The sequence below is a fragment of the Adiantum capillus-veneris genome, chromosome 5, assembly GCF_014529385.1.
Source record: "Adiantum capillus-veneris isolate H3 chromosome 5, ASM1452938v2, whole genome shotgun sequence".
NCBI classification, from domain to species: domain Eukaryota; kingdom Viridiplantae; phylum Streptophyta; class Polypodiopsida; order Polypodiales; family Pteridaceae; genus Adiantum; species Adiantum capillus-veneris.
The window spans coordinates 172,621,486-172,637,773 of record NC_140935.1 but is presented as its reverse complement, the minus strand read 5'-3'; the positions used below and the strand labels follow the sequence as shown (position 1 = coordinate 172,637,773).

The window sequence follows — 16,288 nt, the reverse complement described above, 5'->3', positions numbered from 1 at the left end:
CATGACCTAGACACATAGAATGATCTTGGAATTCATCTTGCAGGACGGGCTCTGTGAAGAGAGTTTGCTAGTTACAGAGGAGAGCTTTGTTCTGGTCGGAGAAGCACACACCACAGGGGCTGATGTTTGAGGGGTGGTGAACTCCTGTAGGGGAGATTTCTTCCCGCTTATATACTTTTTCATAGGCTTTCCAAATTCAACGGCTTTCATCAAGAGGGCTTTCACCGAGAGCGCATCAGGAGTATCTTCTGTGACCTTCAACTCTTGAGCTGGCACATTAGGTTTGGTGACTGTGGAAACATTTGAAAAGGGTGTATCTTCAGGACAAGAGTGAAGAGGGACTCCATAACAAGGCATACATTTGGTAGCCTCCAACCACTCGAGCAGATCTTCATCTGACCCTTCAGGTGTAGTAGGCTGTTCTTGTTCAGGTTTGGCTTCCATTGACAAAGAAACTTGCTGCACCACGGGATCCATACCACCTTCTAAGAGAATGGGTTGCATCGAGGAGCCATAGGTATGTATCCACATTGCGTCGGTTCCCCAATAATGAAGTGCTTTAGTGTGTCGCAGCCATGGTCTTCCAATGAGCAAAGGGAATCCGCCCTCAACCTGGGGAAGACGAACCACAACAAAATCCAAGTTAAAAGTAAAGTCTTGTACCTGCAGAGGCACATTGTCCACTATGCCCACTGGGTAGACTGTCCGTTGGTCGGCCAATGTAACTGTAAAGGGAGTAGGGCGAGTAGGCTGTAGACCTAGATCTAACATAGTGAACTCGGGCATCAGGTTGATGCCAGATCCACCATCCACTATCACTCCCGAGAATTGCCGACCCAAAACGGACACTGTCAGGCGAGCGCTTCTATAATCAGTGAGTGGAGCAGCGGGATTGGATATCATATAGGAATCTGATGGTCGCACTGAAACGTGCCCGCCACTAGGACTTACTCCGGGCTAAAGTGACGGAATAACAGCAAGGGTGTCACTTTTAAAATTCGCATCTAGTCACAGCATGTCATAGAGGGACACTTGTTGAAAAGTGTTTTTGACGACCGTCTCTGCTGTAACCTTCTCTTTTTCTACATGTTGTTCCTCTGGTACCTAGATCTTCTATAGATCGGAAACAGCTTCCAAGAAAGCTTCATCAATATCGGAGAGCAAAGATTTGGATTCTTTCATGGCACTGGGGAATGGTTGTTAACAGCTACAGGCAGGGTATCCACTGGTGTGAGAATGTGTGGGGGAGTCGAACATGATAGAATGCTAAGACCGAGAGCGGCTGTCTGGGCCCGGGTGAGGACGCCCGATGGCTCCTCTGCCAACTGCGGCGGCTTATTTTGAGGGGTAACCACGTGGGTAGAAGGGGGCGGTTGAGAAACGGTGCTCACTGCTATCAATTGAGCTTGGGAAAGGCAAACTCATTCTGGCTTTGACTTGAGTTCGAAGCCGTGGATGCACGAAGTTTAGGGCAATCCTTACTGTACTGATCCTTCGTTTCAGGGCAATGACGGCAAGGAGGGGACCCTTCTTGCAGGGGGCATTTGCTTTGATAATGCCCAAATTCCCCGCATATGTAGCACAAAATGGGCCGATTCAAAGGACGAGTCGAAGGGCGAGGTGGTCCTTGCTCCTGGTGCATTGAGTTGGAGGTGGAGGCATAGAAGCTTTGAGGTGATGAGGGAGCATGGGTATGATAAAAGCTCTGAGAGGGAAAACTGCTCTGCATACCTTGCAAAGTAGGGGCTGTCAGCAAAGGTGGCATATGGTGTGGATGGCCACAGGGAGAAACCATGTTCGATGCAGGTGTTAGCCCTTGCTAAAGAGAAGGACCAAGACTTTGTTGTATTTGTCGCAATCCCTTGAGGTAGTAACAATCCTTGTCCTCTTGTCCAAATTTTTCACAGAAGTGGCAGTAAACCCGAAGGGGGCATTCCTATGGAGGGTGCCCTGGAGAGGGGCATGAGCTACACCAAACCGTAGCCTTAGTCTCCTGCTGACACTGGAGCTCTTCTAGCTCGCGCTTAATCTGTTCCAATGCGTCGTGATGTTGAGGCTTCTCTTGTCTAAGAGAGAAGGACCTCTCCTCTTGAAGAGCTCGCTGTAACTCTAGGGCTTCCAGTTCCTTGCGTATAGAAGTTAAAGGATCAGAAGGACTTTCCAAAAACACCGAGGGGGTCTCCATGTGAGGGGGGTTGGTGAATAGCTTCCTAGCCCCCTCTATCCTCGTAGCAGCTGCGATGAACTCTTCCAGAGTGGCGTCAGGTCGGAGACTCTCGTAGTTTTTGCTAAGAACTTTTAGGAAGCGCCTTCTCTACCCACTTCTTAACCATAAATTCACCTGGTTGCTGGGGAAGCTTGGCAACCAGAGACTTGATTTTCGTCATAAGTTCTACAAAAGTCTCCTCTGACTGGAGCACCATGTTGGCCAACTCATCCAACACCTTCTCCTGGTAGTCACCTGGCCTGAAAGCTGCACAGAATTGTTGTCTTAAGGCTACCCAAGTTGCAAAATGGTTCCCTGCAAACTGGCTGTACCATTTGTCTGCTAAGCCATCCAAGGTGGATGGAAAGAGTACCAAATAAGCATCTTCCCTGTTAAGACCCGACCCGTACAGAGAGATACAAACCTCCTTGCATGGTCGTCAGCATCTTCTGAAGAGAGTCCTTTGAATGTAGGGAACTTGATGTTTACCTTAGCCAAAACACTAGCCAACGGCTCCATGGCCCCTTTCTGAGCCCGTTGCTCAGTAGCCTGCTGTAGCAGAATAGGAGAGAGCTTTACTGGAGAAGGTGATCTGGAAGATGTGGAACCGTAGGGAGGATTGGGTGTGGAGGGTGTCCTAGAGAGCGACACAAGCTGCACCATACCATAGCTTTAGTCTCCTGCTGCAACCGAAGCTCTTCTAGCTCTCTCTTGATTTGATCCAAAGCCTCGTGATGTGGGGACTTCTCTTGTCTAAAGGGGATTGATTTCTTTTGTTGAAGAGCGCGTTGTACTTTTAGGGCTTCATGTTCCCTGCGTAAAGAAGTCAATGGACAGAAGGACTTTCCGAAAACATCGAGGGGGTCTGTACCTGCGGGGAGTTGGTGAACGGCTTCCTTGCTCCCTCTATCCTAGTAGCAGCCGCGACAAACTCCTCCAGAGTGGCGTCAGGTCGAACACTCTCTCGAAGTTTTTGCTGAGAAGTTTTGGGAAGAGCCTTCTCCACCCACTTCTTAACCATAAATTCTCCCGGTTGCTTAGGAAGCTTTGCAACCAGAGACTTGGTTTTAGTCATGAGTTCTGCAAAAGTCTCCTCTGCTTGGAGCACCATGTTGGCCCGCTCTCTCCTACTCTATTTGGTATGTATGTTGATGAGGTTTCTGACTACATTGAGAGAGATGGTGATAAAGGTGCACAGCTGGCAGGGACATGGATTCCACTATTGTTATATGTTGATGATATTGTGTTGATCTCCGACTCTCCAGAGGGGATGCAACCTCACTTGGATGCTTTCCATAGGTTTGCCCAAGCAAGTGGTTTGTCCGTCAACCTTGGTAAAACCAAGGTCATGGTATTTAATACCAACCCACAGTGGATCGGGAGGTCAACGCCCGCCCTTCACATACGGCCAGGAGAAGATGGAGTAAACAGATCCTTAAACTTACCTTGGAGTGGTTTTTAGTGGGCCAGCATTTTCATTGAGGAGGGCAGCAGAGACCAAAGCCCGTGCAGCATTGGGTAGATTGGAAAGGATGTGTTCACAGGTTCAGTTTCAGGAGCCTCGGATGAAGCTCTGGCTCTTTGACACTTTGGTGACTTCTGCATTGCTTTATGGAGCTGAGATTTGGGGACCTTCACTGGATCGTCACGGGAGGACAGGCCGCAGTGATGGATGGGGGGGCATGGAGAAGCCTCTGGTCTCTATGATCTCGCGGCTCATTAAAGCCAAGGCTTCAGTACCACGTGCAATTGTACGAGCAGAGCTAGCTGCCCCCCCATTGGTGGTTGAGGCGCTCACCAGATCTGCCTCCTTCATACACCGCATGTGGGAACTTCCCAGAGACATATATGCACGCCTTGCACTGGAGTCTTCTCAACAGGTAGCCATGCAGGGAGATACAGCATGCTGGTATGGGGAGATCACATCATGGTTTCAGGCGCATGGGTTCAGCATAGACAGATTGCCTCCCTTCCAGTACTCACTGGATGCGCCCTCTCTGACTCTTACACAATCCGAGATCACCAGGCTCATTCGCCAGGACTTGACTCAGCTAGACACCAAGAGGACATGGATACAGCCAGCACAAGAGCTGGACACGAAGATGGCTTTCTACAGAGAGCATCTCCTCCAGCTTACGGAGGATGGTTTTCTGAGGCCCAGATACATCGACAACCACTTGTCTCATGGGATACGATGTGCTTCACCAATGGAAGATGCTATTGTGTCGTAGTGATGTGAACACATTGCCTAGGCTTGTGAGAGACCTTCCAGTGTTACTTGTGTGGGTTTGGACTAAAGCTTCAAAAGATGGAGGGGAAAACAAGCATCATCACCCAATGACAAAGAGAGAGAGAGAGAGAGGAGGGAGGGGGAGTGGGGGGAAACAAGCATCGAGGGGAAAACAAGCATCATCACCCCATGACAGAGAAAGAGAGATAGAGGAGAGAATCTCTATCTTTCTCTCTACCCTCTCCCTCTCTATCCAGCTCTTTGTCTCTTTGCTGCCCTAACGATGGGATCCTCAGCCATGGCGATGGCAAGTCTCTGCCAGTACTGCACCGTGCCCTGCCACGCCTCTTCCGCCGCGGCCCCTCCTACCTGCCCCGTCTCGCGCTTCCTCCTCCTCGCAGCCAGCCCCGCACTGTTTGCAATCGTTGCCACACCTGTTGCCCCTACTGCGGCCCTCAACCTCTTCCTATGCCCCCGCCCTTACCCTGCCTTGAACCCCACAGCCTCCAGATCCAGCCCACCATGGCCTGTTTGCCCTGCTTGCTGCCCCTGGAGTTTCCAGCTTCGCCACCTTTGCCTACACCACTGCCCCTACTGGTTCTTGTTGCACGCGTACGAGTGAGTAAGCGTGGAAGGCTGAAGCATGTCCTTAGAGTTTCTCGTAATTGCTTCTTCATTTTTGTTGCTTTAGTTTTTGTTTTTGTTTTTGTTTTTGTTTACTTTTCTCACATTTTTGTTGGGGTTTTTGGGGTTTTGTTGTTTTGGCTTAGGTGGTTGTTGTGGCTTGCAGGTTGCTGACTTGTTTGGTGGTTGGATAGCTGCTCTTCTTTCTCCTCGCTTTACCAAGATTCTTCGGACGGTTTTTACCTGGAAACAGTTTTCAAAGCCTCCTACACTATCTTCCTGAAGTTTCCTATCCAGCTATGATTTTCAGGGGCCACCTTCAGCAAGTGGATTGCTCTCTATTCTGGATAATACCTCCTTGCCAGTTCCGGTGCAGTGCTTTATTACCCACCTCGTGCTACCCTCCTACAGTTTCTTGGTGATGTCAAATGCCTCTTCTCCCTCATCTTTGTCATCAACTGCTCTCTCCAATTTGTTCATTTTTACCTCTTGTTGTCAGATTTTACCTGTTGGCAGGCATATGCCCGACACTAAGCTCTTGCAGGTGTTCATTGTCATCTTCACTGTTGGTGGCTTTTGGTGGGTCAAGTTCTTGATTTGCAATTGCTGATTGGGCTTTTGGTGGAGTGCCTATTTTTCAGAGGCTGCTAACATCCTCTCTCCGGTTAGCTTGATAGGGCTCTTTTTACTCTCTTTAGAAGAGGTTTTTTACCCTGGCATCCCGTCTTTTCTCTTTGGCCATGTGCCTAGTTGTATCTAGTTTTTCAGTCTTCTGTTCGATGCCTTCGGGCCTCTTATGTAAACACTGATGTACTTTCCCTCAGAATAGGCACCATTTGGGCGTTCTGGGGACTTTCAAGTGATAGAATCAGCCTCTTTTCTGTTGAAGAGAGAGAGAAAATGAAATGAAATGAAATGTTATATTAACGTCTTCAAAAGGCCAAAATGACCTATGAGACCAATCAGTTACAAAATAGTGAATCTAATACCATGTCTGGGTACAAAAGAACTAGAAGTGGAACAAAATACTACTACTACTACTACAATCTAAAACTACGTGGGTGTAGCAGCTGATACAATAGGTACCCGGTAAACTGGATGTAACAGTGTGTGAAACAAAGATGGAAGAAATGGTGAGGATCCATCCTCATCTGCACTCTGGATGTCGAGAGAGTATGGCTCGAATCTTCTGTTGTAGTCTCCGTCGATGCTGTGTAGCTCCTCTCCTCAGTCGCGGTCGTCTGTATCTCTGTAGCTCCAATGCTCGGTCGATGAGAGTGCCAGTAGTGGTCGAATGAGTGTGGGACGAGCTCTGCAGTGGTGGCTGCTCCTCTGGCTGTCCCATATCTAGTGAAAAGAAATCTGTAATGTGTCTCTGGGACTGCCTCTCTCTAGCTCTCCCCAGTAAAGTGTCTCTATACCTGTGTAACTCAAGTAGATATAGTCCAAGACATCTCTGATCCTCATAACTCATGACCCTAGATAGAGGACCAAAACCCTCTCTGAATAAGCAGTGGAAACGCCCCCGTATCTCATAGAACACTGTGCAATGACATATGTAGTGCAACTCTGTCTCTGGCTCTCTCTGGCATAATCGGCATATCCTGCTGTCTGCTGGTATCCCTCTGAATCTACCGGTCTCAATCTCGAGCTGATGTGAGGATGTGCGTATCTGACCAATGGCACAACGCAAACCATGAGACATATGTGTGTCCATGTAGCTGGGTCGAATCACAAACCCATCTCCTGTGAGGTGGAGAAGATGCTCTCTATAGAAAGCCATCTTCGTGCTCAACTCCTGAGGCGGCTCTATCCATGTCCTCCTGGTGTCGAGCTGGATCAGGTCCTGACGAATGAGTCTAGTGATCTCCACCCGTGTAAGAGACAGCGAGGGTGCCTGAAGAGAATACTGGAAAGGGGGCAACCTGTCCATGGTGAAGCCATGCGTCTGAAACCATGAAGTCATCTGTGCATACCAGCATGAAGTGTCCCCCTGTAGAGCTAACTGTCTGGAAGACTCAAGGGCCAATCTAGCATATCTGTCTCTAGTAGTATCCCATAGGCTGTGCACAGAGGACACTGATCTGGTAAGCGCCTCAATCTCCATGGGGGGGGCAGCTAGCTCTGCTCGAATGATCGCGTGAGGTACGGAGGCCTTGGCTCTAATCAATCGGGAGATCATAGATACCAAGGGCCTCTCCATACGTCTCCAACCATCCTGGCCTACAGAAGGTCCCCATACCTGTACCCCATACATCATAGCTGAGGCTACTAAAGTATCAAAGAGCCATAACTTTGTCCGAGGTTCCTGGAACTGAACCTGCGAACACATCCTCTCCAAGCCTCCCAAGGCCGCATAAGCTCTGGTCAGTCTAGTCTTTGCTGCTCTCCCCAAAGAAAACCTCGGCCCAGTGAAGACTATCCCAAGGTAAGTGTATGCATCTGTATACTCCACAATCTCTTGACCATACGTGAAGGTCGGTGCCGATCTCCTGATCCACTGCGGTGTGGTGTTAAACACCATGACCTTGGTTTTACCAAGGTTTACAGACAATCCACTATCCTCTGCAAAACTGTGTAATGCATCCAACTGTCGCTGCATACCCTCTGGTGAGTCAGAGATCAAGACAATATCATCAGCATATAACAACAATGGGATCCACGTCCCTGCCAGCTGGGCACCTCTATCACCCTCTCTGTCAATGTAATCAGACACCTCATCAACATACATACCAAATAGAGTAGGAGACAATGGGCAACCCTGTTTCACCCCGATAGTGGAGTGAACTAAGTCAGATATCCCCTCTGGGGTGCGTACATGTCCCATCACTGATCTGTATAAAGCCATAATCCCCCAAATCAACACTGTGGGCACCCCCATTTCCTGCAGTCTGCGCATCAGTCGAGCTCTCGGTACCATGTCAAATGCTTTGCGGAAATCCACAAAGCTACAATAAATCCGTCTCCCATGTGACCTGCCCTCCTCAATGATAGCTCTGAGTGTCAGAATATGGTCAAGAGTGGAGAAACCCCTCCTGAAACCTGCCTGTCCCTTTGCCCGTACACCCTCACCCTCTGCCCAGTTACTCAACTGCTGCTCAATAATGGATGCATACAATCGTGCCAGTGTGTGTCCAACCATAATAGTGCGGTAATTTCCAGGCTCTGTAGGATCACCTGCCTTGAATATAGGCACAATAGTAGACAACCTCCAAGTCTCAGGTAATCCCTCACACATGGCACGATTGAACAACACTGCAAGAACCTCCATCAGCATATCCCTAGCATGTATAAAGTGCTCCGCTACTAGACCGTCATGATCGTAAGCCCTCCGGGTCCTCATCCTGTCAATGGCTCTCTTTACCATCTCAGTGGTAAAGAAGGTGCTCGTAGGTGGACATGGCTCTGTAGGATCTGGAAGGGGATCCTGCCCAGGAACCATATATAACGATGCCGCATACTGGCCCCACACATCAGGAGAAGTAATCACTGGGGGAGGGGAGTGCTCATGGAAGAGTCGCCATGCCTCGCCTGAGTCTCTACTCAAGAACAACTGATACAAGTCTCGCTCCATCTGGGCCAGGTAAGCTCGTTTCTTCTTTCGCACAAGGCGCCGGAAAGCAATCCGCGACTGTCTGTAGGTGATGACTCCTAAATGAAGATCCCTCTGAAGCTGGGCTCTCATCTCTCTGCACTCCTCATCATACCAACTATTCTGGGGCATGCTCCCAGAATGTCGCCTCCGATCCGGTTGAGTGTGTGGGTATGCCTCTGATGCTGCATCATGTAGTGTCTCAGTCAATAAAGTAGTGCACTCCTCTACTGAGAGGCCTGGAGCAACTGTGCATAGACGATCCCAGATCGCCTCTGTATAAACCGAGTCAGTCTCTGGTGTAAATGTATAACGGGTGTGTGACCTGCCTCCTGATTTCTGGGCTGTACTAAACTGAAAAGATACGGACAGTGTCAAGAGAGCATGATCCACTGCTACGCCCACTGGTCTGGCTCCCACCATGAAATCCTGAATACAAGGAATAAAGCTCGGCTGTGTCATAACATAGTCCACTGTACTGGCCCCATGTCTGTGTGGAAAGCATGTGAAGCCTGCTGCTCCAGGAAACCGCTGTAAGCCATTAAGTATGGCTAGCCCATGTGTAGTCGTCATCTCCGTGAGGTATCTCCCATACTCAGTCTGCTCTCTGTCATGTGAGCATCTGTCAAACCCCAGCTCACCCACATCCAACTCTCTAAGCATCTCATCTGAGGTGTCGTAGAAGACTGTCTGACAGTTGCCCGTTCGAGCATTGAAGTCTCCTAGGAGGATGATATCACCATCCCTAGAAAACTCCCATATATCATCATCTAGAATTGAGAAAGGCGACTGCCCTCTGGATACAGCATATACTGACGTACTGGGGGGGAAGTAACATATAGCAATATATAGAAATCGACCTGTGTCAGCTCTCAGCCTCACCCACATGTATCTAGCCTGATCATCTCTCCGTACAATATGTAGTAGTGGCTGTAGCTCCTCCCTAAACAACACCGCTACTCCTCCTGAACCTCTACTCCCATGCTCAGATCTCGTGACTGTTCTGTGGGCCGTCTCCCATTTGTATCCCACCACATGTGGCATCAGTTGGCCAGGGGCCTGGTGAGTCTCTGAAAAGAAAACAATGTCCTTGTCTCTGAAACTGTCCTCAAAGGCACCAACATCCAACCTCATAGACCCATTACAATTCCAAGTCGCCATCCTCAATGTGGTCCCATAGGTCTCGCACCGTCATGTAGAGCGCCGCTCTACAATCACCACCCGACCATCTCTGTAAAAGGCCATCTTCCCCTTCTCCCTTGCCGCTTGAATCTCGGGCATTACTTCTCTCATATGCGCAAGTTGTGAGAGAGTGAGGTCATCGCCTAAGAAAATACCTGTCTTCTTGAGAGTAGGTCTCTTCCTCAAGAATTCCTTCTTCTCTTCCAATGAAGGGAAGCGTAGTATGAGAGCTCTTTCCTTTGAAGATTCTCCGGGGCCCTCACTCTTCTTGCCCACTCTCCATGCCTTTGTGTGTGAAGGCTTCTCCACCCCCATCATTGATGTGAGGCTTGTGACCTCTTTTTCCACATTGTTTATGTCCTTGAGGCCGGTTACCCTCACATGTAGAGCCCGCACCCTCCTTCTTTGTTCCTCTTCGAGGGTCATGTTGATAAGAGTGGGTGTACAAGGAGCTTCCTTACCTTTCCCTTTCTTGGCAACCTCAATCCATTTTTCGGCCTCCTCTACTTTCTTTTGCGTTTCGGATATGACCGCGGCCCATGACTTCTTCTCCTCATTGATGTTGTCAATTTCTTCCCTCAAAGAGGGCTGAAATTCCCCCTCTTCAAGCCCATTTTTTGACCGTGTTTCCAACACTTCTTTGTGGAGGTCCAAAATGCTATTCTCCAACGTGGCGATCTTGTTGAGAAGATGATCCTTCTCGTCCTTCCACCTCTTCTCCTTTTCTTCATTTTCTCGGAGGAAAACGGTCTTCGCGTTCCTCCAATCTTCCATCTCTTTTCTCCATGCTTTCATTTCCAATTCAATGATGGAAATTCGTTTGGAGTGAAGCATATATTTGAGTTTGCTTGTTGCCATAGGTGAGGTTGGGGATGACATGAGAGAGAGAGAGAGAGAGAGAGAGAGAGAGAGAAGAGAGGATTGATGTTTCTAAAGTGCAGAAAATGCAGCAAACCCTAAAACGCAGATCTGTCCAACAACCCCCAAAAACAAAAAACAAAAAAAAAAAAAAAAAAAAAAAAACCAGTCGCGAACCCTAAAATACAGGTCGCGAGCCCTAAAAACAGGTCGCGAACCCTAAAATACAGCAGCAAACCCTAAACGAAAGCATGGTAAAGAGAGAGAGAGATGGTATGATGAGAGAGAGAGAGAGAGAGAGAAGTTTTGGAGTTGGAGAGAGAGAGAGAGAGAGAGAGAGATTTTACTAACATCTTCTATGAGCAGAGTTACGCTGACACAGAAACAATTTGGAACTCTAAGAATAGCAGCACTTCTAATCAGAGCCACGGATGGGGAGAGAGAGAGAGAGAGAGAGACGACATCAAATGGGGTCCCAAACCCCCCTCCAAGGGCCCCCCTCTTTATTGCTGGAGAGGTATTTGCTTTAGATTGCACAAAGTCTAGTACAATGCTTCTACATGCTGTGGTACTTGACGACGACGTTGTCAATGGGCTGAAATCTGAAAACGCTAGGTCTACTCCTATGGATCTCAATCGTGCAGCGAGACTAATGCTGATCTGTCACAGAGGGTGTCAAGTGCAGTAAGAAACTGCAAAATGCTGACTGCTTAGGGCTGAAAACAGAAAACGCTGGCTGTCCTTAAGGCTGAAGACTGAGCGTTGGCTGATCTGTTGTGATAGGAAGAATACGGCGAGGATCTGCTACCGAAAGGGTGCGGTACGTCGAGGCTGAGGGCTGACCTGAACCATTGATCTTGCAGGCTGAAAATGCTGATCTTGCTGATGCAAAAACGCTAGGCTTGCTTTTGAGAAAACAATGAAGAACATGAGGTACTGCTGGGTGCTGAGCCTCCTTATGCCTTCTACCTCTTCCGCTTCTACTAGGCGCCCCCTGCCTCCTTATACAGGTTCAGAAAGTTGGGTCAAGCAGTGCTGGAGGATGCTCCACAATCTGTGAGTAGGAGCTGCTCTGCGATGGTACTTTTTGGTATCCATGTTCTCCTTCGACTTTGCTTCTGCAGCGACGTTCTGCTGCTTCTGCTTCTGCTTCTCCCAGCTACAACGGCGGGCGTTCTCGACGCGGGAGAGAGAGAGAGAGAGAGAGAGAGAGAGAGAGAGAGAGAGAGAGAGAGAGAAAGAAAGCTTTTTAACGTCTATGTGAGGCCAAAGTCGGCCTATGAGACAAATCAAGTATACATGTGTGTATGTCTTCTGTCTATCGAAAGAGAAAAAATAGTTCAGACTGGTACAAAATAAAAGAGAGAAGGACGTTTGGTGGGTGATGAAATCTATGGGGATGGATGGAGCACTAGTACAAGGGATATGTGCATGTCTATATGCTGAGGGTACTACAACCATGCAAATGCATCAATCTAGCTAGCTCCATCATGTGCTAATGGGGGGCTTGTAAAATGTAGTACATGGGAGGGTCGGGAGCAAGGGCGGCCCTGATGAACGCCTCTCGATGAGCCATCTGGGCTCGGGAGCTCGATGTGCTCGAGTCTAGATCTCCTTGATTTGTCTGCGGTGGAGTCGTGGGGCCTGGCCTCTGGTAGCCCGCGGGCGTTGTCGGGGCCGGCTCGCCTCAACTTGCTGAAGGGTCACTCCCCTCGATGGGTCTGGGAGTGTAAGGGGTGTAGCTCTCTGAAAGAAATCTATAAGTTGTGACTGTCTCCCCACCCCCCAGGTCTCTGTAGGTGGCTGTAGAAGTGTGTCCATGTGCTTCTGTATCTCTAGCAAGAGCATGCATGCACGATACACATGGGCAGCAGCTCGATAGGATGGAGGAACACTGGAAGAGGAGGGGAATGTGGGGGCACGACAAGGGTTTTTTTCTCTCTTTTTTTTTTTGGGGAGACGAGGCAGCGTGCAGGTGCAAGAGACAGCCGAAGCAACCAACTCTTGAAAAGTCTACAATTATCTTAGTGCTCTACATGAACTTTGATAAAGCATTGAGTAAAGCTGACAACTAGACACATTGGTTAAAATTGGGAATTATTTCAAAAGAATTATTTTTTTAACAAATCAAACTGTACAATCTAGATATGCTCACCTTCTGAAATGATTCTGCGTTTGAAAATGGTGGTTCATCATCGGTAAAGCTTCTGCTCACCAGAATGTAAGACTGCACCTCATCTAGCAACTAAAAATCCACAAATTGATTTAATCACTCTGCTCCTTCCAGAATTTCAACACAATATTCAACCTTGCAAATGCCCCAACAGCTATCATAAAGCACTTGTAATCTCCAGTTGGTGTTCAAGAACTTACCAGCCAGAACATGGTCTCAGAACTTCGCACATAATCAACGAAGCAAACATAAGAAAAAGATTTGTCTCATTGTCAGATGATGATAAGGTGGCAATAGCAAGAAGACTGAGAAACAGCCACACTATAAAGAGGACAGACAATCATTGCTATAATTTCAACATGAAAGGTTCACAAAGTCAACCCAGCAACTGAGGGGAATTCAATGATAAAATTTGAAAATCTCTCATATGCAAAAGTGGAAACAGTGTTGTTTTTGGTATTTTGCAGCTAAAATGTTCTCTTTAAGCTATAAAGCACGTCCAAAATAGCATAAAACAGAAGAAAAGAAAGAAAACAAAGAAAGATTGTATTAACATCTTCGAATGTCATCCCAAAAAGGAAGCAATGAACTGAATGAAAGACTATCGCTGACTTATAAAGCGAATGCTAGGACTCAATCTGGAGTATACAATGAGTGGGGGGCTGGTTTGTGGATGATGACCATTATGGATAGGGGATGGAGCTCTGGTGTTTTTGGTTCAATGAATCATTTCCAGCTCTAGCAAACAACGAAATAACTCTCTTTTCTTACAGCTCCCTGTTGCAGATGCCACACAACAGTGTGTTCTGACTATGTACGTCTTATCTCATGTGCAACACTACTTCACTGATCTTCACAAGCTCCTAGCAAATGTACTCGTCTGACCACACTCTCATACAATGCAATGATGCCCCATATCGTGTTGGATGGTACTCCTATCTGCTGTAATCTTCGAAGCAGGTGATCTCATGGAACCACATCAAATGCTTTGCAGAAATCTACAAGGCAGCAATATAGTTGGCGGTCCTTAGCCTATGCCTGGTCAATGAGTGCCGCTGTAGCGCGGATAATGTGTCGTGCTCTCTACAGTGGGTGGTCCTCAGTGCAATGTGCGTGACAATCTCACTCAAACAGACTGAAAAGGAAACAATAGACATCAACAGAGCTCACAAAGGCACAACAGCAGACCAGAACATATGACTCGACTATCTCAAAGAACTGATACAGACTCTGCGTGGCAGCACACTCACAGGTACAATGGGGTGTCGAGGCTCAGATGTGCCGGGATGGTGAAGACGTGCTCTGTGTATAGACTCACTCTAGACGACTACGTGCAAGATCCCCTGACCAAAACGCTACTACTCATATATACAATCATAAAGAGCCACCAAAGGCTCATAAATGACATCACCTAAGTCTATCCCCACTGGGTGGCGGTGGTGACCTGGCCACGATGTCAACTAAACCACTGTATCCCTGCCACGTGTCACTGTCCAGCGAGTCCGTCTAGTGTGAACCGACCAGTCCAAAGACCAACTGTAAAGTAACTATCCTGTGAAAGTGACATTGTAGCCTGCTACAGGTTGCCCGCCACAAGACCGCTGCCCGTCCCAGAGAGCGGAACTGAAGAACTAAAGGATCGGCAGTCTATTGTTGGTGGTCGGATGATGGAGGAGGAGGAGGAGGTTGGTAGAAAGGTGGGTAAGGAGAGAGGCCATGTGTATGGTGAGGGGTAGTGGCCATGAGGAGGGTACATCGGATATGGAGTAGCCACCCCATGAGCAGCAGCAGATTGAGCAGGGTGAGTAGGTGGAGCGGGTGGAAACCCAGGAAAATACTAGGTAGGCTGAGAAGGCGAGATAGGTGGAAACCCCGAAAAAGACTAAGTAGGCTGAGATGGTGGAACAGGTGGTTGGAATCCAAGGAAGCTGTAGAAGTGCCGAGGGAAAGAGGTGGATTGGGAGGGGGAGGCCATGGAGGGTCCATGAAATTGTGATGAAGCCGATCCTGCTGGCTTAGACTCCATATTGGTAGGATTTGTTTTCTCTGCTATTTGAGAATCCCCTGAATGGGCTTTGGAAACATCCGTCTGTATCTGTGTTGCCATTGCAGGAACTTGCGTAGAAACCGAGGCTGTAGCTATAGCTGTAACTGTCTGTGAAATGGCTACAGCTTGGTATTTGGCACATGAGGGACACACTGTATGTACCATAGGAGAGAGGTCCTAAACTGTTGCGGCCATCTCATTTGCCTCTTTTAACTGTATTTGTTGAGTGTGGACAATATGTTTGAGGTCCACTACATGTTGAGTGAGGATCTTTATGCGATCTTGAGCCGTAGCAATTAACATGTCCCTATCCATCGCTCGTTGAAGATGGTTGCGCACTTCCCTTTGCATACTGTCATAGACAGCGCGATGCAGACCGTTGGTACCTTGCAATGAGAGGGCTGTATCCATAATCCTCGAAATGGCTATTCTGTCCGCCTCTAAAAGTCTGTCGGCTTGAGGTGCAAAATTAGCATATATGTCATGCTGTTCAGATGTAGGTGTCCTAGAGGTGGATACCCCTGCAGTATCCCTAGCTACCCCTGCACTAAGAGTAGTACGTGGTGCTGCCAACACAACTGGAGGTTGTGTTTTGGTGCCTGCAACACTACTCACAAGAGGTGGTGTTAGAGTAGAGGTGGCCACAGAAGTAGTCATGCGCACTCTTGGTGTTGCAGTATTGGCATCAGAGATTTTGACCTGTGATTCGGAGAAGGGTAGTGTTGCTAGCTGCTCAATCGAATCTTTTTGTACTTTTGCCCTCTTGCGCGAGGTGCCTTTCCCTTTGGCCATTTTGGAACGGCCTTGTTCTTGTTCTTTGGCTTCATGTTGCATGGTAAGAACAGCTGTTGCATATGCCTTTTGCTGCATAATTTGCACTACCCAATACATAATAGGGGTTGCATAGCAATTGAACCTTTCCGCTTTCCCTTTACGCTGAGTCCGAAAACGCTTTGCCCTATCCTGTAGCGCTTTAAACAACAGATGGTGAACTGGATACGGCAGGCAGTGGTAGAGACAAAAAAAAGCATCGCATATTCCTTGAGAACCTGGAGAAGATGGAACTACTGCTCTTTCCGGTGCGCGCAGTAAAAAATAATATTGTAAAATTGAATACAGCAGCTGACTCCTGTGATAGTCTACATGTGAGTGCAACAACAGTTCCTGGCATGCATTTCCAATGTCTTCAGGGGAGAGATTCGAGAAGGTTTTGGTGGCGGACAAAGGTGCCAGCACATTCAATATTCCCATAGCCTGTCCGATATCCTCCACTATAAGTGTAGTTCCATTTAGCTTTAGAAAAGTAAGCAAGAGGGAACTTAGCTTGGCACTAGAGATTGTGCAGGACAAATCGGCCTGAGCAAAATTTTGGAGAC

General features: G+C 48.1%; 1 protein-coding gene across 5 annotated transcripts in view; it reads right to left on the bottom strand.

The window, feature by feature from the left end:
• LOC147458565 (nucleoporin (DUF3414)) overlaps nt 1-16,288 on the bottom strand; it is a 251,773-nt gene that overhangs the window by 174,947 nt on the left and 60,538 nt on the right. For 4 of the 5 annotated variants that reach the window (XM_086513222.1, XM_086513223.1, XM_086513224.1 and 1 more), the window contains one exon: nt 12,848-12,937. In XM_086513222.1, the coding sequence (XP_086369348.1) occupies nt 12,848-12,937 (90 nt within the window). Of the gene's footprint in view, nt 1-12,847; nt 12,938-13,065; nt 13,088-16,288 lie in introns of those variants that run through there. The other variant, XM_086513225.1, reaches the window with a different exon arrangement.